Here is a 20233-nt window from a genome sequence, read left to right as displayed (position 1 = left end):
GTGAGTCAGCCAGATCATGATTTGTGTTGGTTTTGCTCATGAATTCTTACGGGAACAATGAGACGACGTTGGCCGGTCAGGAACCCGGTTCCGAGTCACCCGGGGGGCGGCCCTGCGGTTTCGCAGAGACGGCCGGTGGCACGAGAACCCGCTAGTGTCACCGCCATGCAGGGTGACAGGGGCCGGGTGGGCAATGGCCTTTGAGATGGGTTACGCTGGGGTGATGTTTCAGAGAGGAGAACGAGGCAAGGAAAGAACAACACTGACCACACTTCACACAGACACCGACCACATTTTTACTGCATTGGCTCCACGCTGGATTCCAACATGCTGGTCCAGAGCGTGGCTGGCTACAAGCTGGCAGGACCTCTACGGCTCCTCCCACAGCCACAGGCTTTCCCTTCCGCGCCATGAACGCTATTTCTCTTGATCCCACTCGCTGCCCCAAGTGCAGAGGCAGTTATCAGAAAACACTTTGGATGCAAACAGTGAGTGGCTTACAACACACGGATGGGGTGGGTGCAATGTCCACTGTGAACGTGGAATCCACAGAAATGGCTGGAGAGGCAAGACGCCTCCTTAGTGGCTAATAGGATGATGGCATTCAAGACCCACAAGTGGTTTTTGTTTTCTTTTTGAATTCCTGGAGTCTATTGAAACTAATTGTTCCTAACATTATTTCATATTTGTAATCAAATGTCTGACCTGATTTCAACCATGTTTGTTGGCATACGTCTTTGAGTGGTGTGCCTCGAAGTTATTCAGACTGATATAGGATGAAGATTACAAATATCTCCATAAAAAGAGAAACTGTGTGACTCTATATGAAGACAACGACTGTCACATTCCACAGCACATCATTGGTTAATCTTTGAATCGTCAGGCATTATTTAAAATGAGAGAGAATATAAGTGAACACAAGCGCCACGACAAAACAATCATAACAACAGAACCAAACCCAATTTCTCTATTAATCATTTAAGAATTGTACCTCTGTTTCTAACACTTTTCATTAATTGTTATTTTAAGCTCCAGTAGCAGGATCAGATTTCTGCTGCCTCTGGGCAAATGAGTTATGATCTGATCTCAAGTTCCAAGGGAAATGCTCAAAGTTTTATTTTCCCCCAGTTGAATAAACAGTACTATGTCTATTATCTCTGGTGTTAGAATAGTGCTGTCTTCACATAAGACTCAAATCATGGCATTAGTCATTCATTTCCTTGAACACAGACACCCTCATGCGTGCTGACAGGTTTATAAGGATGCGGTGGCAGCCGTAGCTCTGGGAGCTGCTAGATGACCGACCTTGATTTCTTGCAGTCCTGAGCGATGGAGCCCGGGTGTGTCTGGTTATTGTCTGCTTTCTCTCCCAGATGCTGGGCTTGTCTGGAAGATTAATACATTAACAAGAGCTGAAGGTCCGGGGTTGCACATCTTCAGACATGTTTATTAGCAGATGGCACACAGGATTCAAAGGTCACCACAAAAGTGACATTTTAAAGTGAAACAACAATATTTATGTTCAGATAGTCTACTGATGAGATCATGTGGAAATGGTTTTGATTAAATTAGCTTATAAATGGTTGCCAATCTATAGACAACTTAAAATGCCACGTCTGTTTACCAAATGTTTTTTTCTCACGCTCTCACCTTTTAAATATTAATGACCAAATGCTGTGTTTTTTGGTGGGGGGGGGGGGTTAAGATTATTTAACTGCAGGATTAGTATATTTGGTTTTGACTTCCTAGGTTATCCAATTTTTATCATTCTAAAGATGTTATCTCCTGTGCGAGTTCTGAAATCTCACCTGCAATTATTTCTGCTTTGAAAGAATTTGGATTTCACTGTTGTAAAGACACTGTCTTGCAATTTCTTTTTGGGTCGCTGGAGAGACTTTAAGTTCAATCTCTCAGATCAAACCTTATGTTCAATATCATAAAAGAGGTATGAGCTGGATTTCAGAGATTCTTATTGAATCTGCGTTTTGGCCTCTGTAGCCCTCGGGAGCCACACTTTTGTGACAACGTGCACTTGTGTTTCATACAACAGTGTGAAAAACAAAATGCAGCCGAGGGGAAGGAACCCGTCTCTCAGCTTCCTTGTTTTTTTCCCCCTTCTCCGTTGTGCCTACTACCTAGCAGGAATGTGAAGGAAAATATTTACCTCAGAAAATGGTTTAGTCAGAGAATGCCCAACAGTCTGAAATGAGAAGTCACCTTTTTGCAAGTCTTGCAAATCTCCGTGGTCAGCAAAACCCACAGAAATATTTCCATCAAAGGCATTGAAATGCAGAAATAATGATCAACCAGTAGATTAAAACTTTCACAGACATATTTACAGGAAACAAATATGACCATATAGACTGTCTCTCATTTATTTGCATTGAATTGTATTAGGAATAATTTTGTAGGGTATAGGTATTATTGTCTCGAGTTTTTCACCTTATTATTATGTCTATCTTATTTTTCATACAGTTACAAAATTACAAATGTAAGAATACAACAGAAGATGTACTCACTTTTCAAGAGAAACTTTTTCAATATTCATTGCTCCTTCCATTGGATCCAGTCCTTGTTCAGAAAATTGTTTCAAGGCACTTAAAGCTGCCTAAAAACGGAAACAAACACACAGACAAGGAGATCCAGTTACTGACTTTCATGTAATAAATAGGTATGTAATGGTAAAAGAAAGCTTTGATATATAGTAAAGGATATCATTTTCATTAATCTAAATAAATGCTTTTCTGTATCATTTAAGAAAACTACATTTAAGAGGCTGTATTATGATGGAGCAATGCATATACTACGAAGGCTTTAGTTTTGTGTGTCTGGGGGAAGAGGTGGAGGGAGGAGTCTCCATAAATCTCATGCCTTATCCATAATTTTGTAAAATCACAGTGTTTTATCCGCAAATGTAGAAAACGCCTAGTAGAAGCCTGTCATTCTTTGATGATGAGTTTTGCATCATTTCTCCTCACATTACTGAAACTACACATTGTCTTCCTCCAGATGTGAGAACATCAGATTTTTTTCCAGCTTTCCAAAGTTAGCATAAATGTATTGTTCAATTTTATAGACATGTAGCCTCAAGCAAGTCACAGAATGTGAGTCCAGAAATGGACCAAATACACCCTTGCATACCGAGGGGATGGTATGATGGTATCCTGTGAGGAGAGAGAAAATTTGCGCTCCATGGGGCCCTGGGAAGGCAGGCCTGGCCGCGGCAGAGCCTCCTGTGGTGTGGATATGCCGGGGATGCGGGATGCATGCGGATCCGTGGGATGCTGAAGGGTGTTGACAGGCTGGTGGAGCCTCGCTGAATAGCTGGGAGGCACCAAAAAATGTGATGCTGATAAGATCTGCATAAGTTGTTGACACTCTAGTGCGAGGTCCAAATTGTTATTTCTTTGAATAAGAATTTGGTTCTTCTTCCCCTCCCCAAACCCCACCACTTCTCAGGTCAATTAGAAGAGCTTTGTTGTGTCTGAGATAGGTGTGAGCGGCCAAAGTTGTTTGCATCTTGGAGATCCTGCTGGGTCACACTTTGGTCATCTGTATCTTCTCAACTGCCTCTGACAAACAGCTAACTCTGCCAGTTGCTCAAACTTTTATCTGCCAGGGGCCCCTTTTGGGTAGCTGAGTGCATGATCTCTTCTACATCTCTTTATGTGAAATATATCTTTTTGGTTTTGGTTTTTCAGTTAATAGGCTTTATTTTTTTTAGGGCAGTTTTAAGTTTGCAGAAAAAATGGAGCAGGGAGAGTTCCCATATACCCTCTCCCACTCCACCTTCTACACTGTTTCCCCTATTATTAACATCCTGCATTCCCGAGGTACATTTGTTACGACTGATGAAATATCGATATATTATCATTAACTGAAGTCCAGAGTCTACAACTCTTGTGTTGTACATTCTATGGATTTTGACAAATGTATAATGTCACGTGTCCACCATTACAGTATCATATGGAATAATTTTATTGCCCTAAAAATCCACTGTGCTTCAGCTGTTCACCCCTCCTCCCTTTCCCCCCAAGCCCTGGCAACCCCTAGTAATTTTTTTTTAAAATCTCTATAGTTTTGTCTTTTTCGAAATTCATACAGCTGGAATCATACAGTATGTAGCACTTTCAGATTGGCTTCTTTCACTAAGCAATATGCATTTAAAGTTCCTCTATCCTCTATGTCTTTTCATCTCATCTCTTTTTCACTGCTGAATATACTCCATTGCGTGGATGTACCAAGTTTTTTTATCCTTTTTTTTTTTTTTGGGGGGGTACATGGGCCTCTCCCGTCGCGGAGTACAGGCTCCGGACGCGCAGGCTCAGCGGCCATGGCTCACGGGCCCAGCCGCTCCGCGGCATGTGGGACCTTCCCGGACCGGGGCCCAAACCCGTGTCCCCTGCATCGGCAGGCGGACTCTCAACCACTGCGCCACCAGGGAAGCCCTCTTTATCCTTTTATCCTTTTATACCTATTGAGGGACATCCTGGTTGCTTCCAGTTTTTGGCGATTATGAACTGCTATCAACATCTGTGTGCAGATTTTTGTGTAATATTTGTAATATTTTTCCTCTCTTCTCTCTCTGTCATTCTATCTTTTAAATCTCAACCCCTATATTCAACCAAAAAGGAAAAATATATCCTTTCCTTTTTTTTTTAGGCTCCTTCTTCCTTTCAGATCTCTAAGCTGGTCTCCCCAGTTCAGACGTGCTAATTTGAATTCTCACTCACGCCTGCAGCCCCAGCCTGGGTGGGCAGGGGGAGGCCGTGCTTGGGCTCTCTGTTTCATCATTACCTCTTTTGAACCCGGAGTCCTGTGGGGATGTCAGCGCCCTACCCCACTACCCCTGATCTTGGTACAGGCTCCTACTATACAGCAGCTGGTGTAGGCTGTAGTGGCAGGTAAGCACTAACAGCGGTTGCGTAGGAGCAACGTGGCCATCTCACTGGGCACTGTTATTGGTTGAATTGTGTCCACCCCCCATATCCATATGTCGAAGTCCTAAACCCCCATACTCAGAATATGGCCTTATTTGGAAATAGGGTGACTGCTGATATAATTAAGATGAGGTCATGCTAGATTAGGGTGTGGCCTGATCCATTATGACCAATGTCCTTATAAAAAGGGGAAATTCAGAAACAGAAACCCACACAGGAAGAACACCGTGTGAAGAAGACGGCGGAGATTGGAGTGACGCAACACACGCCAAGGAATGCCAAAGACTGCCAGCAAACCACCAGAAACTAGGAGAGAGGCATGGAACAGATTCCTCCCTCATAGCCCTCGGAAGGCACCAACCCTGCCAACACTTTGATCTTGGACTTCTAACTTCCAGAACTGTGAGACAATAAATTCCTGTTGAATTTATTGTTGGTGGTCCTTTGTTACGGAGGCCCTAGCAAATGAACACAGGTACATCATCATTCCTCTTTAAGGACAGTAGAACCTCTTTCTCCTCTCTCTGATGTTTCCTTATATTATCTTTTGATTATAAAAATCATTTTTCATTACAGAAAAATCATAATAGGTAGGCAAGCAAAAAGAATGTGAAAATATTCACAGTCTTACCCACCACTCACAACTTGGTGTACATCTTTCCATATCCTTTTCTATCCCCTTCCCATATGTACACTCTCTAACCTGGGTCATATCCTAACACTGTTTTAGAACCTGCTTTTGTCATGGAACATGAGCAGTTTTCCACCTCAACAGAAACATTTCAGCAGCAGCATTTTGCAGGACTGCACAGTATCTCAAAGACTTTATGTGCCTTTCTGTATTTAGCCAATCCCTAGTGTTGGACATGGAGGCCACACCCACTTTTTAAGCTGTTATTAACACTGCACTAAGCTTCTTAATGGTTAAAAATCTTTGAGTACCTTCTCAATAATTTCCTTGTGATAAATTCCTAGAAACTGAATTTCTGGGCCAAAGGGTGTGCACATTTGTAAAGTTCTGATATAAACTTCCCCTGCCCTCAGGGGGGTTGTACCCAGCAGGACTCCGAGGAACATCTGCTTCTCTAGGTGCTTTTGTAATCACCTCTCAGAATCACTTTGTGGATCACTGGAGCGAACCCGTTTTGTCATTTTACAGCCCCACTTTATTTTTCATTTGTCCATCCCTACCATTTACCTCATTCCCTAGACTTGGCTTTGAATGAAGTTTGGCTGCTTTCAAAAGTTAAATTCACCCTCAAAAGATGCAGATTTGGACAAGTTTCCGCCTAAAAGAAAGTAATTCGCAGAGATATTTGATTCTTATTAAATTCAATTAGATGACCTCTGAGGTCCTTTCAAGTCCTGAAACGCTGAGGGAGCTGGGCAGCCTTCCCGGGTGACTCTGCTGAGAATGGTCCCGTGGGTGTGCACATCCTTGTGGGCTCGTCACGTGAACCTGAGCTCTGCAGTCCCGCCTTCTGTGGACGTGCACAGAGGTAGGAGCCCGGCCCGCTCGCTACCAACCTGTTAAGACCAGTCCGAGGCGGACCTCTCCAGATAGCCCAGCTTCGTGGGGTGGGCGAATGAACAGAGAGTTCTTTGTATATGCAACAATTTTGAACAAATGAACAACTATTTTGTTCTGATCCGTTAATATGTGAATTATTGGTAGGAACGCTGATTTTTATCAATTTCTTCCCAAATGGATTATTATAGACGGCTATTTCAGTGCCTTCTATAATAGTCTATCTGCAATGTGGTTGGTACTGCTGAATGAGACTTTTGAGAGCTCCAGGGCTTCTTGGTCCTGTTTTATTCCCAATAAGGCCAAAACGACAACCAAAACGAAATCGTTTTTTGAAAATCACTTATAGGCTAATTGGAGCCCAGTTTCACTGGCTGCTTTGGAAATACTTGTTGCCTGAATACCAGGAACCAAACGTCCTACTTCACCGAGTCCAGGACCCAGTGACACCTGTTCGCATCCACCCAAAAAGAGATGCACATATGAGATGAAGGCGAGGTCTCAGGGAGCAGGTTGGGTGTTTCAGCTCTTGCAAAATCTCCTGGATGATTTAATCAACGTGACAGGCAGGTCCCCAAGCACTGTCAGGATGATTGTCATTTGCTCCAAGAATGTCCTACCAGCTGGAATGGCGGAGCGCTCTTTCACTCGATGCCATGAAGCATTTTCAGAATTCTTGTGTGACTGCTTCCCTCCAAAGGTATGTTTAAAAGCTTCCAAATAACATTCCCTTAACTGTCTTCAGCCTTCATTACTGTCTGATGAGATCATTCAGCCCACATCTTATTGATAACCCTGAATACAATTGCTTATAAATCTGAGAGGACTTCTTTCTACCTTATAAAAGGCGATGAAGACACTTTATCTTCTCTGTAAACAGCTGCCATTTCATGAGCATCCCTCTGCCACAGCCATGAGACCGCGTCCCTTACCTGCGTGACCTCAGGTGTTACCACAGCCCTGCAAGGTTAGGTCCTTCCCATGAGGAATTCAGCAGCCTACTCGAGGTCACACGGCTAGTAAGTGGCAGAGCAGAGAGAGATGTGAACCCAGCCCACATCCTTGGTCACATCACTTTATTTCCTTCGAACATACAAACTGCTCACATTCAGCCTAGGCAACTTCAGCACAACTCCTTTCAATATCATTATTTCAAAACCACTCCTATAACCTCCTCTATGCTCACCCTATTGATTATTTCCCAAGATAATGAATTGAGGTAAGCTCACGAAATGATCTCCATTTTCTAGAGAAGGGCTTTATTACCTTGTGGGGAATCACACAGTTTCCAGTCTCCAGCTTTTTTGGGGTCCCGGGTTGACTTCTGAGACCTCATCTGGCACTTCTATAACACTCGCAGTCTGGTTAAAACTAAATTGCTATAGCAATTATTTCATCACTTAGAATGACCCAAAGGCCACAATTCCTTGCCTTCCCTCCCGTTGTTCTCCGAAGAGTTCCTCTGTCACCTTCCTGTGGTGGCTGGGAGGAGGGAGAAACGAGGTGCTGTGTCTGCCTGGGATTGTGGGGTGGAGGCTATCCAGTGAGAGGAGGTGCTGGGACTGCAAACGTGAAACGGAGAGAGAAAGAGGGCTTGGCTGTGCTTTAGAGGGAGAGATAAGCCAAACGGTTCAGGAAAATCGAGATCGGCAGGGGCTGCCAACCAGGCACTGCTCTGACAGATACTAATACAGCCCTGGCCCCACTGCTTCCTCCCAGCTCCTCATGAGCTCCATGAGGAATCGGGCTCTCCTTCCACTCCCAACCCCACTCGTCACCCACTACTTCCCCTGAAAGGACACTTTAGCGGGTAAGAAAGCCCATGGAGTGAGATGGGTTTGCTTCGCCTTCTACAGCAAAACGCCCCCAACAACAGAATAATACAGCAACCCCCAAAATAGCCACATAACGTTTAGCATGACCCCAATATCGGTCTTTTCAAAGAACAACGTACAATGGAGTAGCATTTCGAACAAAAACTAAAATTGAACAGTCCACAAAAATGTTTTACTGTGTTCGTCCAAATCTGTGCAGAAGATGGTAAACAAAATTCTTATGTTTAAACTACCTGAGCTGAATAAATTGTTACTTGCTAGAGGCCAGTTGCTTTACAAAACATTAAGAACATGTTATAAATATGTGACGTAATATTAAAGGACACTTTGGAGTGAGCGAAAAATCAAATAGCCTTCATTTGGGGAGACATAGTTGAAGTCCGATTAGAAGCAAGTTCATACATACACACACACACACACACACACACACACACACACACACACACACACACACTGGAATATTACTCAGCCATAAAAAAGAATGGAATAATGCCATTTGCAGCAACGTGGATGGACCTAGAGATGATCATACTAAGTGAAGTAAGTCAGAAAGAGAAAGACAAATACCATATGATATCACTTATATGTGGAATCTAAAAAAAATGATACAAATGAACTTATTTACAAAACAGAAACAGACTCACAGACACAGCAAACAAATTTACGGTTACAAAAGGAGACAGTGTGTTGTGGTGGGGGGAGATGAATTAGGAGTCTGGGATTAACATACACATACTACATAAAATAGGTAAATGACAAGGACCTACTGCATAGCCCAGGGAGCTGTACTCAATAACTTAAAATGGAAAAGAATCTGAAAAAGAACATATATATATACATACATGTATGTATAACTGAATCACTTTGCTGTACACTTGAAACGAACATAACATTGTAAATTAACTATACTTAAATAAAACATTTTTAAAAAGAAGCAATTTCTACCTTGTCCATTACTGAGATGGTAAAGAGATAAAAGATGTTCAGCTCCTGCTGCCTGCAGGTCACCCTCTCAGCACGGACAATTTGCCGTGTGATAAATGTAAACTAACCTTGGGGAGTCGTGGGGAGGAGGTAAATCTGGGTTCCTTAATGAACATCATCCTGAATGATGCTTAAACCCAAGTTGTATAACTTCCCACACACTGTGGGTTCGAGAATTTCAAAGATACACTAACATAAGTACCCAGAACCCTCCACATGGCTTTGACCATAAACAAACAGACAACTATATGATTTCTTTTCCAAGGTCAGAAAATGTTTTCCTAGCAAATCAAAACAAACTCACTCAGCATCCTTTTGTATGTTACCACAGTCTACCAACTGGAATCTTAAACTTTAGCTTTATGATAATTTATATGTTCCGGGGCTTTTTTTTTTTTAAGGTATATCCAAGGCAATAGATGTAGCTTTGTTTGAAAGGAGAAAAAATTTTAAAGTGTTTTAAAGAAGTGGATGACATTTCCTTTTCTTATTCTTGTCTTTTCAGCTCAACACTTGTATCCATTTGTGTGTGTGTGTTTCCCTTAGAGGAGGGCATCTGCATAGATACATAGAAATATTTTTGTCCCCAAAAGATTTTACAACTGTTTTGGGAATAAAGCCCTACAGGTTCTAAAACAGATGTCGCTGCCATTTCGTGTATCGCTTGTTTTGTGCGTAGTTATAGCAATGCCAGAAACATGATGCCAATAAGATACTTTCCATGCCTGTTTGTTGGTCTCGGTTCACACGTGTGTGTGTGTGTGTGTGTGTGTGTGTGTATGTGTGTCCACAGGATGGGGGTGAGCCTTTCCAGCCATTTCTGTAATTTCTAACTTTTCTCTTGTCGATCAGCAAACTGTGTTGAAACCAGTGCCTGTTCTTCTTGCTTCCTTCTGCAGGGACTAAAGAGTTTGTAATGACAACACAGCAGCGTTAAGTCATTCTCTGAGAGACAACAATGGTTCATTAGCAAAATGTGAATTTTAACTCATCCCCTCATGACACGCAGTTCTTTTCGGAGTCTTTGAACAGGATGCCCAATGGATCCTTTTATTTCTTTTTTTTTCCATTTCACACTTTTCCCACCGATTTCACATCCTGAATCCCAGGAACAGACAGGCTGTTCCCATTAAAGTCAATGGTAACCATACATGTCCGAATGTGGCCTTCATTTTGAAGTAAGTGCTCAAGGTTTGTTTTGTTTTGCCTTTTCCCCCTAAAGTGCTTGTTCATATGGAACTTTTCCTGGGAGCAGGTCTAACTGCTGGATTCATTTCAGAACACACGCATTGGACATATATGCAGCTCATTAAATCAGTCTCCTTTAATGAGAAAATGATAGGAAATGCAAACATCTTCATTGGCAGCTGAGGACTCCCCTCACTTCTCTTCCCAACAATCTTTGAGACCGACTCTCCGTGAAATCATTTAAAAATGACTGGAAAGGGCTTCCCTGGTGGCGCAGTGGTTGAGAGTCCGCCTGCTGATGCAGGGGACACGGGTTCGTGCCCCGGTCCGGGAAGATCCCACATGCCGCGCAGTGGCTGGGCCCGTGAGCCATGGCCGCTGAGCCTGCGCGTCTGGAGCCTGTGCTCCGCAGCGGGAAGGGCCGCAATGGTGAGAGGCCCGCGTACCGCAAAAAAATAAAAATAAAAATAACTGAAAAACCAGAAGGTCTTTTCTTCAGTAGGCTTGAAGTCTTATTGCCCAAAGAATGTGAATTTTAACGTTTCTAAGTTATCATTTTCTTACTTTGAATGGTCTATAACAAAATGCCAAGTCTCTCTTTATATAAAATAAAAGAAACCCAAAAGAGAAAATCGTATTTCTAAATTTTATCACATTATGGTAGGAGCCTCAGTCTATTCCTTTTCAGATGAATCAATGGTAGGACTTTAAAAATAAAATAAAAAGTTGATTATACTGAGCTTTAATTAAACCGTTGGCTGCCCTGCTTTCTAACAACTTCATTATAGTCCGCACTTTCATTTATGCTTACACAATTCTCTTGGTTCAGGTAATTTCCACAAAATTGGTACCTTATAAAAAAGCTCTTACTGTTGGAACAAAGGGATGTCAGTTAAGGTGATGGCTACTCACTGTGTAAAAAAAAAAAAAAAAAAAAAAGAGGTGTGGGTGGTCGGGAGACTAAGGCGTGCCTTGGACAGTCTTCTAAGGCAAAAAATAGGAATTTTGGCTCCAGAATTTGGGGAATTAGTACAAAATTGGGCACTTAAACTGTAGACTTAGCCATCACCTTTATTTCAGCAATCAGGCACTTACTGTTGGGTAATCCACGTAGTTGCCAGCCTTGACAATAATACAGAGTTGGATTTGAAGCAGGATTAACTGTGCTAAGGAATGTTTTCAGTGTTTAGGACAAACTTGAGTAGCGACATCCATGCTGCCATGGCTTCCTCCAATCACGCTGTTTCTGTTTTACCAATAGCATTCCTTTTAAATTCGTGTGTTGTCTTTCATTTAATTATTTTTGCTTCAACAAAAACCCCCCTTGGTAATGGTGTTTACTGAAACATGGTGTTGGGCACAAAGGCAAGTGTCCGTCTCTCTCTGAACTTGGCAGGATAATCACCCACAAAGGTGTCCTACCCCCCAGAATCTGAATATGGCAAAAGTGATTTTGCAGATGGGACTGAGGTATGAACACTGAGATGGAGAGGTTATCCTGGCTGATGCACGTGCGTCCAATCTAATCACGTGACTCCTTAAAACCACAGAACCTCTCCTGGCTTTAGACGTGGCCGGGAAAACATGCTCAACAAAATGCAACGTTGTTAGTTTTGAAGATGCAGGAAGTCAAGGGAGGTGCGTGGCCTCTATAAGCTGGAAAAGGCAAGGAGACCAGTTCAGCCTTAGAGCCCCCAAAAGGAACTGCCGACACCTTGATTTCAGCTCAGTGAGACTCCTGTCTGACTTCTGACCCACAGAGCTCTAAGACGACAAACACGTTTGTGTTGGGCTGAGACACTCGGCCTGTTCATTTGTTACAGCAGCAAGAGGAAACTAATACACTCTTCCAGTCGTCTGGACAAGGAAGTGAATGGGCATGGCGTCTGGAGTCTGTCGGGCCTAGATTAAAATGTCAGCTCCACTGCAGACCAGCCGGGTGTCTTTATGCAAGTGACTGTATGTCTCAGAGCCTCGTTTTCATCACCCGTAAACTGGAAACTACAACACCTACCACGTCGAATTGTTTGAGAGGTTAATGCCTGGGCTATAGTGGTGTTTTATCAATGAAGGCCTTTAGTACACAACTTTCTCTGTTGAGCCCAACGTTCAGTCATAAAATTCTTTATGCTCTCTGTCTCCATGTTAATTTATGTCCAGTTTCCTGTATATTTCTATCAACTTTTTCCAGCACATTGCTCATCTGTCTCTCTTCTAAGAGAACCCTATCATTATGCCGCCCCCTTCATCAACAGCCATTAATAACTCCCAGCCCCAGAATAACATCCTATATTCTTGGCCTGGCATTCAGGGCCCTCCGTCAGCTGACACCATTCTACCCCACAACCTCACTTGCTACAGTTTCATTAGTGTGTTTTCTAGGGTGTGATTTCCCCCAAACAGCAGACCAGTCACCAGCTTCAGGAACACCTGGCAGGTGTCAGTGCTATCAACAAGCTCCCTGGCCTATTGGCCTAAAGACACACCAATATTTCAGAAGCCCTGCCCGCATGGATCTTCCGCCCTGGTCAGATTGATCTACCTCCTGTCTGGGAAGACATCGGGGCTTTCTACCTCCACGCCTTTGTTCCTGCAGGCTTTCTGACTTCTCAGCGTGGTGGATTCCCAGCCTGTGTCCCACCTATGAATTTCTGACAGCCCCGGCCATTTACCTCCCTGAACTGTGAGTCAACTTTAACGTGTTTACATCCCGTCTCCCAGGTAGTTGGTCTGTTGGGGCCATTTTCCTGTTTGAAATAGTCACAGTGTGTTTACAGAATATCTTCAAGGAATACTCTTTGATAGATTATCCTTCGGCTTCCATGTGAAGCTCACCCAGACAGGCAAGTGCATGCAGACACGTTTCTTCTTCCTGTTTTCTCTTTATTCTCCTATTCATCTCGCCCTCCCTTGCTTTCCTCCCCCTGCAGGGCCTCCTCCAAAACTTCTCTCCATGGAGGTTCTTTCTCCTCCCCGTCTGCACCCCTCCACCCCTACCCGCAGGCTCTGCGGCCAGGGCACCATGGGATAGACCATCCCAGGAAAGCAGGGCTGGGTTGCAGCTATCCGTGTGAGAGAAGTTTCTCCTTCCCCACCACTTGCCTCCAAAGAATACAGAGGATAGTTACTGTCTTTTCCAAACGTCAATCATGGGCTGAAACCAGCGCTCAAAACTCAGCCTTCCTGGAGTCCTGTGAGGCTACAGAGGAAGTGCCTGGGAAACCCTCCCTGGGAGGACCCCACAAAGGGGGCTTTGCCTGAGACCCTCGAGATGGGGACATCCTGAAACAGAGGACCAGAGGGGAGCCTCCTCCGCCCAAGGAGGCCTGGCTCTACGGGGCAATCGTGGCCGAATTCTGCCTCGGCAGCCCTCCCCTCTGCTGCCCCGAAGGTTCATTTGGGATTTCTCGGTCCTTTGAGATTCTCCTCCGAAGAGAATGAGAAACATTCCCGCTGAGCATGGGCACACACTGCTCTGTCTCTTCAGGAATTTCATTTGGGTTTGAGTATGTGATTGATAAAAACTTACATTATAGTTGTTTCACAATTTTTACTGCCCTTAATGTATTCTTGGATTGCCTGGTGGGGAAGGATGGGTGGGAACAGAGAATGATGGTCAAACAATATAACGTATAAAGTTCTGTTTAATTCTGAACCTTTGGTTGTACTGCAATAGAGTCGTAGGCGGTAAAGGCAGGTGGCCTGCAGACCTTGTTGATTCTCTCAATGGGTGAGGCCCACGGAAGTCTGACTTTTTCTTGGGGCATTTGGTGGCCATCCTAGTGGTCAGATTGCAGGAGGGAGGGGCCGGAATAGACCTTCACCTCCATCCCAAATGCCTCCTTAGCCTCCTACTGACACCTGATTAAGGTCCAAGCATGCACAAAAGTACAAAGAATAGTACACTGGACCCTCACAGGCTTATCATTCAGATCAAGAATTATCAGTATTTTACCAATCTTGTTTCATGTATCTTCATGTTTTTCCTGTAGTATTCCAAATCACATATCAGGTAAAGATACATGCCATCATCAGATCTAACAAAATTAACAGTACATCCTTTCTATCATCTAAATACCCAGGTCATGTTAAAATTTCCCTGATGGTCCCAATAATGTCCATTAAAGTTGGTTTTCAAGTCTATATCCCGATCAGTTCACGAGTTGTATTTGATCGACCTTTTAAGATCTAGGAGTCCTGTGGTAGCAGAATAATGCCTCTCAAAGATGTCTGAGCCCTAATCCCAGAGACCTGTGAATGTTACCTTACCAGGGACTTTGCAGATGGGATAAACTGAGGGTCTGGAGATGCAATGATTAGTCTGGAGTCCAATCTGATCCAATGAGTCCTCAAAATTAGAGAACCCCTCCCAGCATTGGTCAGAGAGAGACATGATGACGGAAGAGGGGTAAGAGGCATGTGACGTTGTTGGCTTTGAATGTGGAGGAAGGGGCCAGGAACCAAGGAATGCAGGAAGCTTACAGAAGCTGGAAAAAGCAAGGAAACATTCTCCTCCTGAGCCTCCAGAGAGGAGCACAGCCCTGCTGGCACCTGGATTTCAGCCCTGTGAGACCATGGCTGACTTCTGATGACAGAGCTGTCAGATAATAAACTTGTGTTGTTCTAAAGCACCATTCCTTTAACAGGGGGACTGAAGCCACACGGAGGTGTAAACTCTGACACCAGGTTCTTTCCCGAGAGAGACCAGGCTGGTGTTGGGCCCGAAAAGGAGGCCCGAGGGCCTGCCTGAGACGTCGGGGGAAAGGGGAGGCTGGGGGCCTGAGAAGTGGGACCGGCTGAGCTGCAGGCCTAATCAGGCCAGAACCGAAGAGCTCCCCACCCCTCTCAAAAGTGGGCTTCACCCTAAGATCAAGGCACCTAAACCCCTCTAGGACCTCCCTCTGCCCTCGGGGGTCCAGGCACCTTCGCTCCTGCACTGTGCCCGCCGCCTCCTTTCTGTTCCTTGACTGTGACAAGCTCACCCCCATCTCAGGGACTCATGCTGGCCAGTCCCTCAAGCCACCCCCTCCTCAAGACCGGTTGCTTGTCAAGGCTTCAGATCTCAGGCCAGGCAGGCCTCCCTGACCGCTCCAAAAACTCACATAACTGTGTTCTTTATCCTTATAACGCTTGCCACTGCCTGTGATTATTTCCTAGAGGGAGGGGTCCGGTCTGTCTGAGTCATGACTGGGTACCGTCCTTCATTCCACAAAGAGTCATTGGGAACCGGGTGCCGCACTGGGCACCAGGAAACTAAGCTCCGCGGACACACTCCCTGCCTGCTCGCGGCATGCCTCCCAGCAGGAAGGAAAGCGTGCAGACCCCGCCCGGCTAGTAGATGATGCTGTAGAGACAGCACATACAACGGCAGCCTCGAGAAGGGCGCCCAGGGCTCCCCGGAGAAACCTGTGTCACAGAGAGGGCACATTTGGGGTGAGACTTAGGGTGAGAAAGCCTTCTTCACGGAGGCGAACAGGGAGAGTAGAGCGATGCTGGCAGGGGGAGCTGCTCTTGCCAAGGGGCTGGAGCTGGGAGGGAAGGAGGGGTTGGGGACACGATCAGGTTTCAAGCTGTGGTGTAGAAAAGGGAGGCGCCGCCTTCTGGGAAAGCCTGAACCAAGCCCAAGGGGCGGAAGCCACAGGCGGAGAGATTTGGTCTCAGAACAGGAAGGAACCTTGTGTCCGCGGAGCGCAAGCTGGACTCTGAGGAAGGACAGGCCGGCAGTCAGGTAGGAGGCCGTGCCCGGAGCAGGTGGCCGTGAGGTCCTTCGTGTCTCAGGCTCTCTGATGCTTTAAGTCAGGACAAGGCCACGTAGGGGAAGAACACCGGCACATCTGCGGGGTGGGAAGGGTTGTTGGAGAGGTGACATGTAGAGCTGTGTCACCTGTGATGAGTGTGGTTTGCAGGGGAAAGCTGAGTCTTCCTTGATAGGGGTAAAAATTGGACCTGAGCTTCACGATGGGTCACGTGAGAAAGTGTCTTTCCCTTGTCGTTCCTCAGCATCTCCATTTAGAAGACTGAGTCGGTAAAACCGTCCTATTACAGGGATTAACTGATGGACATGTCCTGGAGGTGTCTGCCACATACCGTCCTATGTGGTAAATGTTTTTGTTTTTTTAATATCTTACTTTTAAAAATTTATTTATTTTTGGCTGCGTTGGGTCTTTGTTGCTGCACGCGGGCTTTCTCTAGTTGCGGCGAGCGGGGGCTACCCTTCGTCATGGTGCACAGGCTTCTCATTGCGGTGGCTTCTCTTGTTGCAGAGCACGGGCTCTAGGCGCGTGGGCTTCACTAGTTGTGGCATGCAGGCTCAGTAGTTGTGGCACGTGGGCTCATTAGTTGTGGCTCGCGGGCTCTAGAGTGCAGGCTCAGTAGTTGTGGCACACGGGCTTAGTTGCTCCGCGGCATGTGGGATTTTCCCGGACCAGGGATCGAACCCATGTCCCCTGCATTGGCAGGTGGATTCTTAACCACTGAACCACCAGGGAAGCCCCTGCGGTAAATGTTTAACAACTGACCTTCTGGGGGAAAAAAATCCCTAACTGGCACCATCTCCAGCTCCCTGCTTACTGCTCGGAGGCAGGGCAGCAACATGGTGAAGAGCCCGGCTTACCGACTGGCTCCACCACCTCTCAGCCATAGGACTCTGGGGAGGTAAATATCTCAACTCTCTTTTTTTTTTTTAAATTTTATTTATTTTTCTACTTATTTTATTTTTTTTATTTTTGGCTGTGTTGGGTCTTCGTTTCTGTGCGAGGGCTCTCTCTAGTTGCGGCGAGCAGGGGCCACTCTTCATCGCGGTGCGAGGGCCTCTCACTATCGCTGCCTCTCTTGTCGCGGAGCACAGACTCCAGACGCGCAGGCTCAGTAGTTGTGGCTCACGGTCCTAGTTGCTCCGCGGCATGTGGGATCCTCCCAGACCAGGGCTCAAACCCGTGTCCCCTGCATTGGCAGGCAGACTCTCAACCACTGCGCCACCAGGGGAGCCCAATCTCAACTCTTAAATGGCATTCCGTGCTCATGACACTCACTTTGTTCTAAGAACGTTCCATTGCTAACTCATTTATCTTCACAGTCACCACAAGGAGTCTTGACTCTCATCCCCAGTTTAAGAGGACAGGGGGACAGAGATGAAGTAATTTACGCAAGACCAACATGATTTGATCTTGATGGATCTGAAATTTGGACAAAGATGACCTGGCTCTGGAGCCAGATTCTTAACTACTATATTGTACCACCTCTCAACCCAGTGATAGGATGCACCACCATTCGGGCACTCAAGACATGGCACAAGCCAGACCAAGGCGTGGAGCCCTGTGAGAGCGAGGGTCTGGGTGCAGACTCTGAGGGTGTGGGGCTCCCTCTTTGATCATCCCCTTACTTCCTCTTATGCTCTCCTGAGCTGTGGTCTTTGGGGGCATGAAGGGCGGTGGGGGTGAGAATTGAGAAGGAGCAAAGCTGGCAGCAAAGGCGGCTGGACTTCGTCTGGGAAGGAGGGTGAGTGGCGACCCCGGCTGGACTCAGAGCGGGCAGGACTGACCTCACCAGGGGGACCATTTAGGCGGGGGGGCCCAGATTTGGAGCTGGGTTAATTCAGGATGACTGTCAAGGCTGGAACCCAGATGGGCTGGCACCAGATACTCACTGGGCTAACCAGAACCTAAATCAAAGTACGTCAATCAGCAACTTGGTGTGTTTTCCTAATATTAAAGGGCAACATTTCCCTCGGTTTCCAGGATCTCCAGTCCACTTGCTCTTTCTCTTACATCACCAGGCACCGCTTCTCAGTCTTCTGCTGGCTTTTCCTTCGTCTTGATCCTTAAGTCCATCCTTGGACCTCTTATCTTCTCTCTGGATAGTCTCCCCCTAGATGATTTCATTGAGGCCTATGGCTTAAATCCCTTATAAATGCCGATGGCCCCAAATTCCCATCTTCAGCCTACTCGTCTGCCCTACAGTTCACACACATAGCCGCCTGGCGGGTTTCTCCACTTAGGGGTCTAAAAAGCATTGCAAACCTGCCCAAATCCGAACTCTTGATTATCATCGTCAGACATCACCTCTGGTAGGAAAGGGAACCCCCGTTCAACCAGTGGCTCAGGCAAAACCCCTAGGAATCAGCCTCACTTGCTTCCTTTCTCTCTCACCTCCCACATCTGACCTATTATCGAGTTCTGCCGGTTCTTCTTTGAAATGCAGCCAGAATCGAACTACTTCTTACCACCTGCTCTGCCCCAGCCTCACCCAAGCCACCATCACCTCCCAGCAAGACTCAGGATGTAGCTTCCTAACCTCTCTCCCTGTGTCTGACTCTGCCCACCTAAAGCCCATCCTTCGAACGTATCTGGAAAGACAGATGTGAAAGGTAAATGAGAACAGGTCACGACCCTGCTCAAAGCCCTCCAGGGGCTTCTAGTTGCTCTTAGAACGAAACCCCAATTTCTGACTTGGGCCCGAAGCCCTCCGTGACCTTCCCCATCTGCAGCTCAGTCTCATCAAGCTCATTACCACACTCTTCCAAACCACAGAGCTCCAGCCACACCAGCCCCTCTGCTCTTCCCAGGGCACCCTGAGTTCAGTGCTGTCTCTAGGACTTTCACGTGCTCCTCCCTAGACCTGGGGCTCTTCTCGCAGGTCTCCACAGGGCTCTGTCCCTCACCTCAGCCATTTCTCTCCTCAACTGTCACCCCTCGAGACCAGGGGCCCTTCAGGGGCCACACACTCCACTCCCAGCCTGGCGTTCTCGCATCTCCTCACACTGCCTAATTTTTAGTGCTTACTGGCCCTAAATTTTTATTTATCTATTTAACCACTTCCTTGTTTATTGTCCACGTCCCCATTAGAATGCAAGTTCCGTGAGGGCAGAGATTTGCCTGTTTTGTTCATTGCTAAATACTCAGCACCTAGAATAATAGGCACTCAATACTTATTAGCTGAATGACTGAACGAATGGTTAAAAACAGTGACCAAGTTCAAGAATATCTAGCCACCTCATATATACAGTATAGTTTTAATAATTTTCAGAAGTTCCCTATGGAAATTAGGGAGTAGCTCATTTCCTCCATTTATTGAAACCCAGAAGTAAGCATTCATTTGACGTTTATTCAGCTGAAGTGAGTAAATGCTACATGTTGGTCTTTCAAATGCAGAGATTTAAGTAGCGTGATAGGTCTCCAGGGTGGGTATTCTCACACATCGTAAACTTATTTTATGCCAATTACATCATTGCAACTTTGGAAGAAACGTTATTGGAATTAACTTTAGTTTTTTTCTAGAAAGTCTTCCTTTTTTTAAGCTAAATGTACTCATTGTAAAGTTCAAGAAGTAAATTTTATCTTCTTTTTCTAGGTACCACTGAAAGAAAAGCACATCACTAATATCACACTTGGTTTGGTAATTTTTAGAAACTCCATTAAAAGTAATCGTTAAAGTTTATAATTAAATAAGCATCTCAAAGGAAAAACTAGTATCCTGGTTTCCTAAAAACATCTTCATTAAGACAATATAATCAAACAAAGAGATTTACTTCGTGTTTAAATAATTATGATCACAAATGGTCCCCTTCCCCCCACCTCCACACCCAAATGAGAAGTACTTTAGTATACTTTTGGGGATATGGTTTCGGTCTGCCAAATACTTAAGCACAAAATTCTCCTAAGTTGTTTCAGGAAACTGCTAGTACTCTAAGAGGGTTGACATGCTAATATATCCAAACACAGGTTTTGTTTTTTTTTTCCTAATTGTTTGGCTGCAGAGGA

General features: G+C 45.4%; 1 protein-coding gene across 8 annotated transcripts in view; it reads right to left on the bottom strand.

Annotated features, from left to right (window-relative positions):
* Positions 1-272: 272 nt before the first annotated feature.
* STAU2 (staufen double-stranded RNA binding protein 2) overlaps positions 273-20233 on the bottom strand; it is a 308045-nt gene continuing 288084 nt past the window's right edge. For 6 of the 8 annotated variants that reach the window (XM_029222761.1, XM_029222758.1, XM_029222755.1 and 3 more), the window contains 2 exons: positions 2520-2608; positions 281-1386 (listed from right to left, as the gene is read on the bottom strand). In XM_029222761.1, coding sequence (XP_029078594.1) covers positions 1293-1386; positions 2520-2608 — 183 coding nt within the window. In that variant the 3' untranslated portion in view covers positions 281-1292. Of the gene's footprint in view, positions 1387-2519; positions 2609-20233 lie in introns of all 8 variants that reach the window. The other 2 variants (XM_029222763.1, XM_029222764.1) reach the window with 2 other exon arrangements.

This window comes from Monodon monoceros, unplaced genomic scaffold (genome assembly GCF_005190385.1).
Source record: "Monodon monoceros isolate NGI ecotype Baffin Bay Population unplaced genomic scaffold, NGI_Narwhal_1 Super_Scaffold_14, whole genome shotgun sequence".
NCBI lineage: Eukaryota > Metazoa > Chordata > Mammalia > Artiodactyla > Monodontidae > Monodon > Monodon monoceros.
Note: the sequence above shows the minus strand (reverse complement) of the source record. Positions and strands in the feature narration are given on the sequence as shown.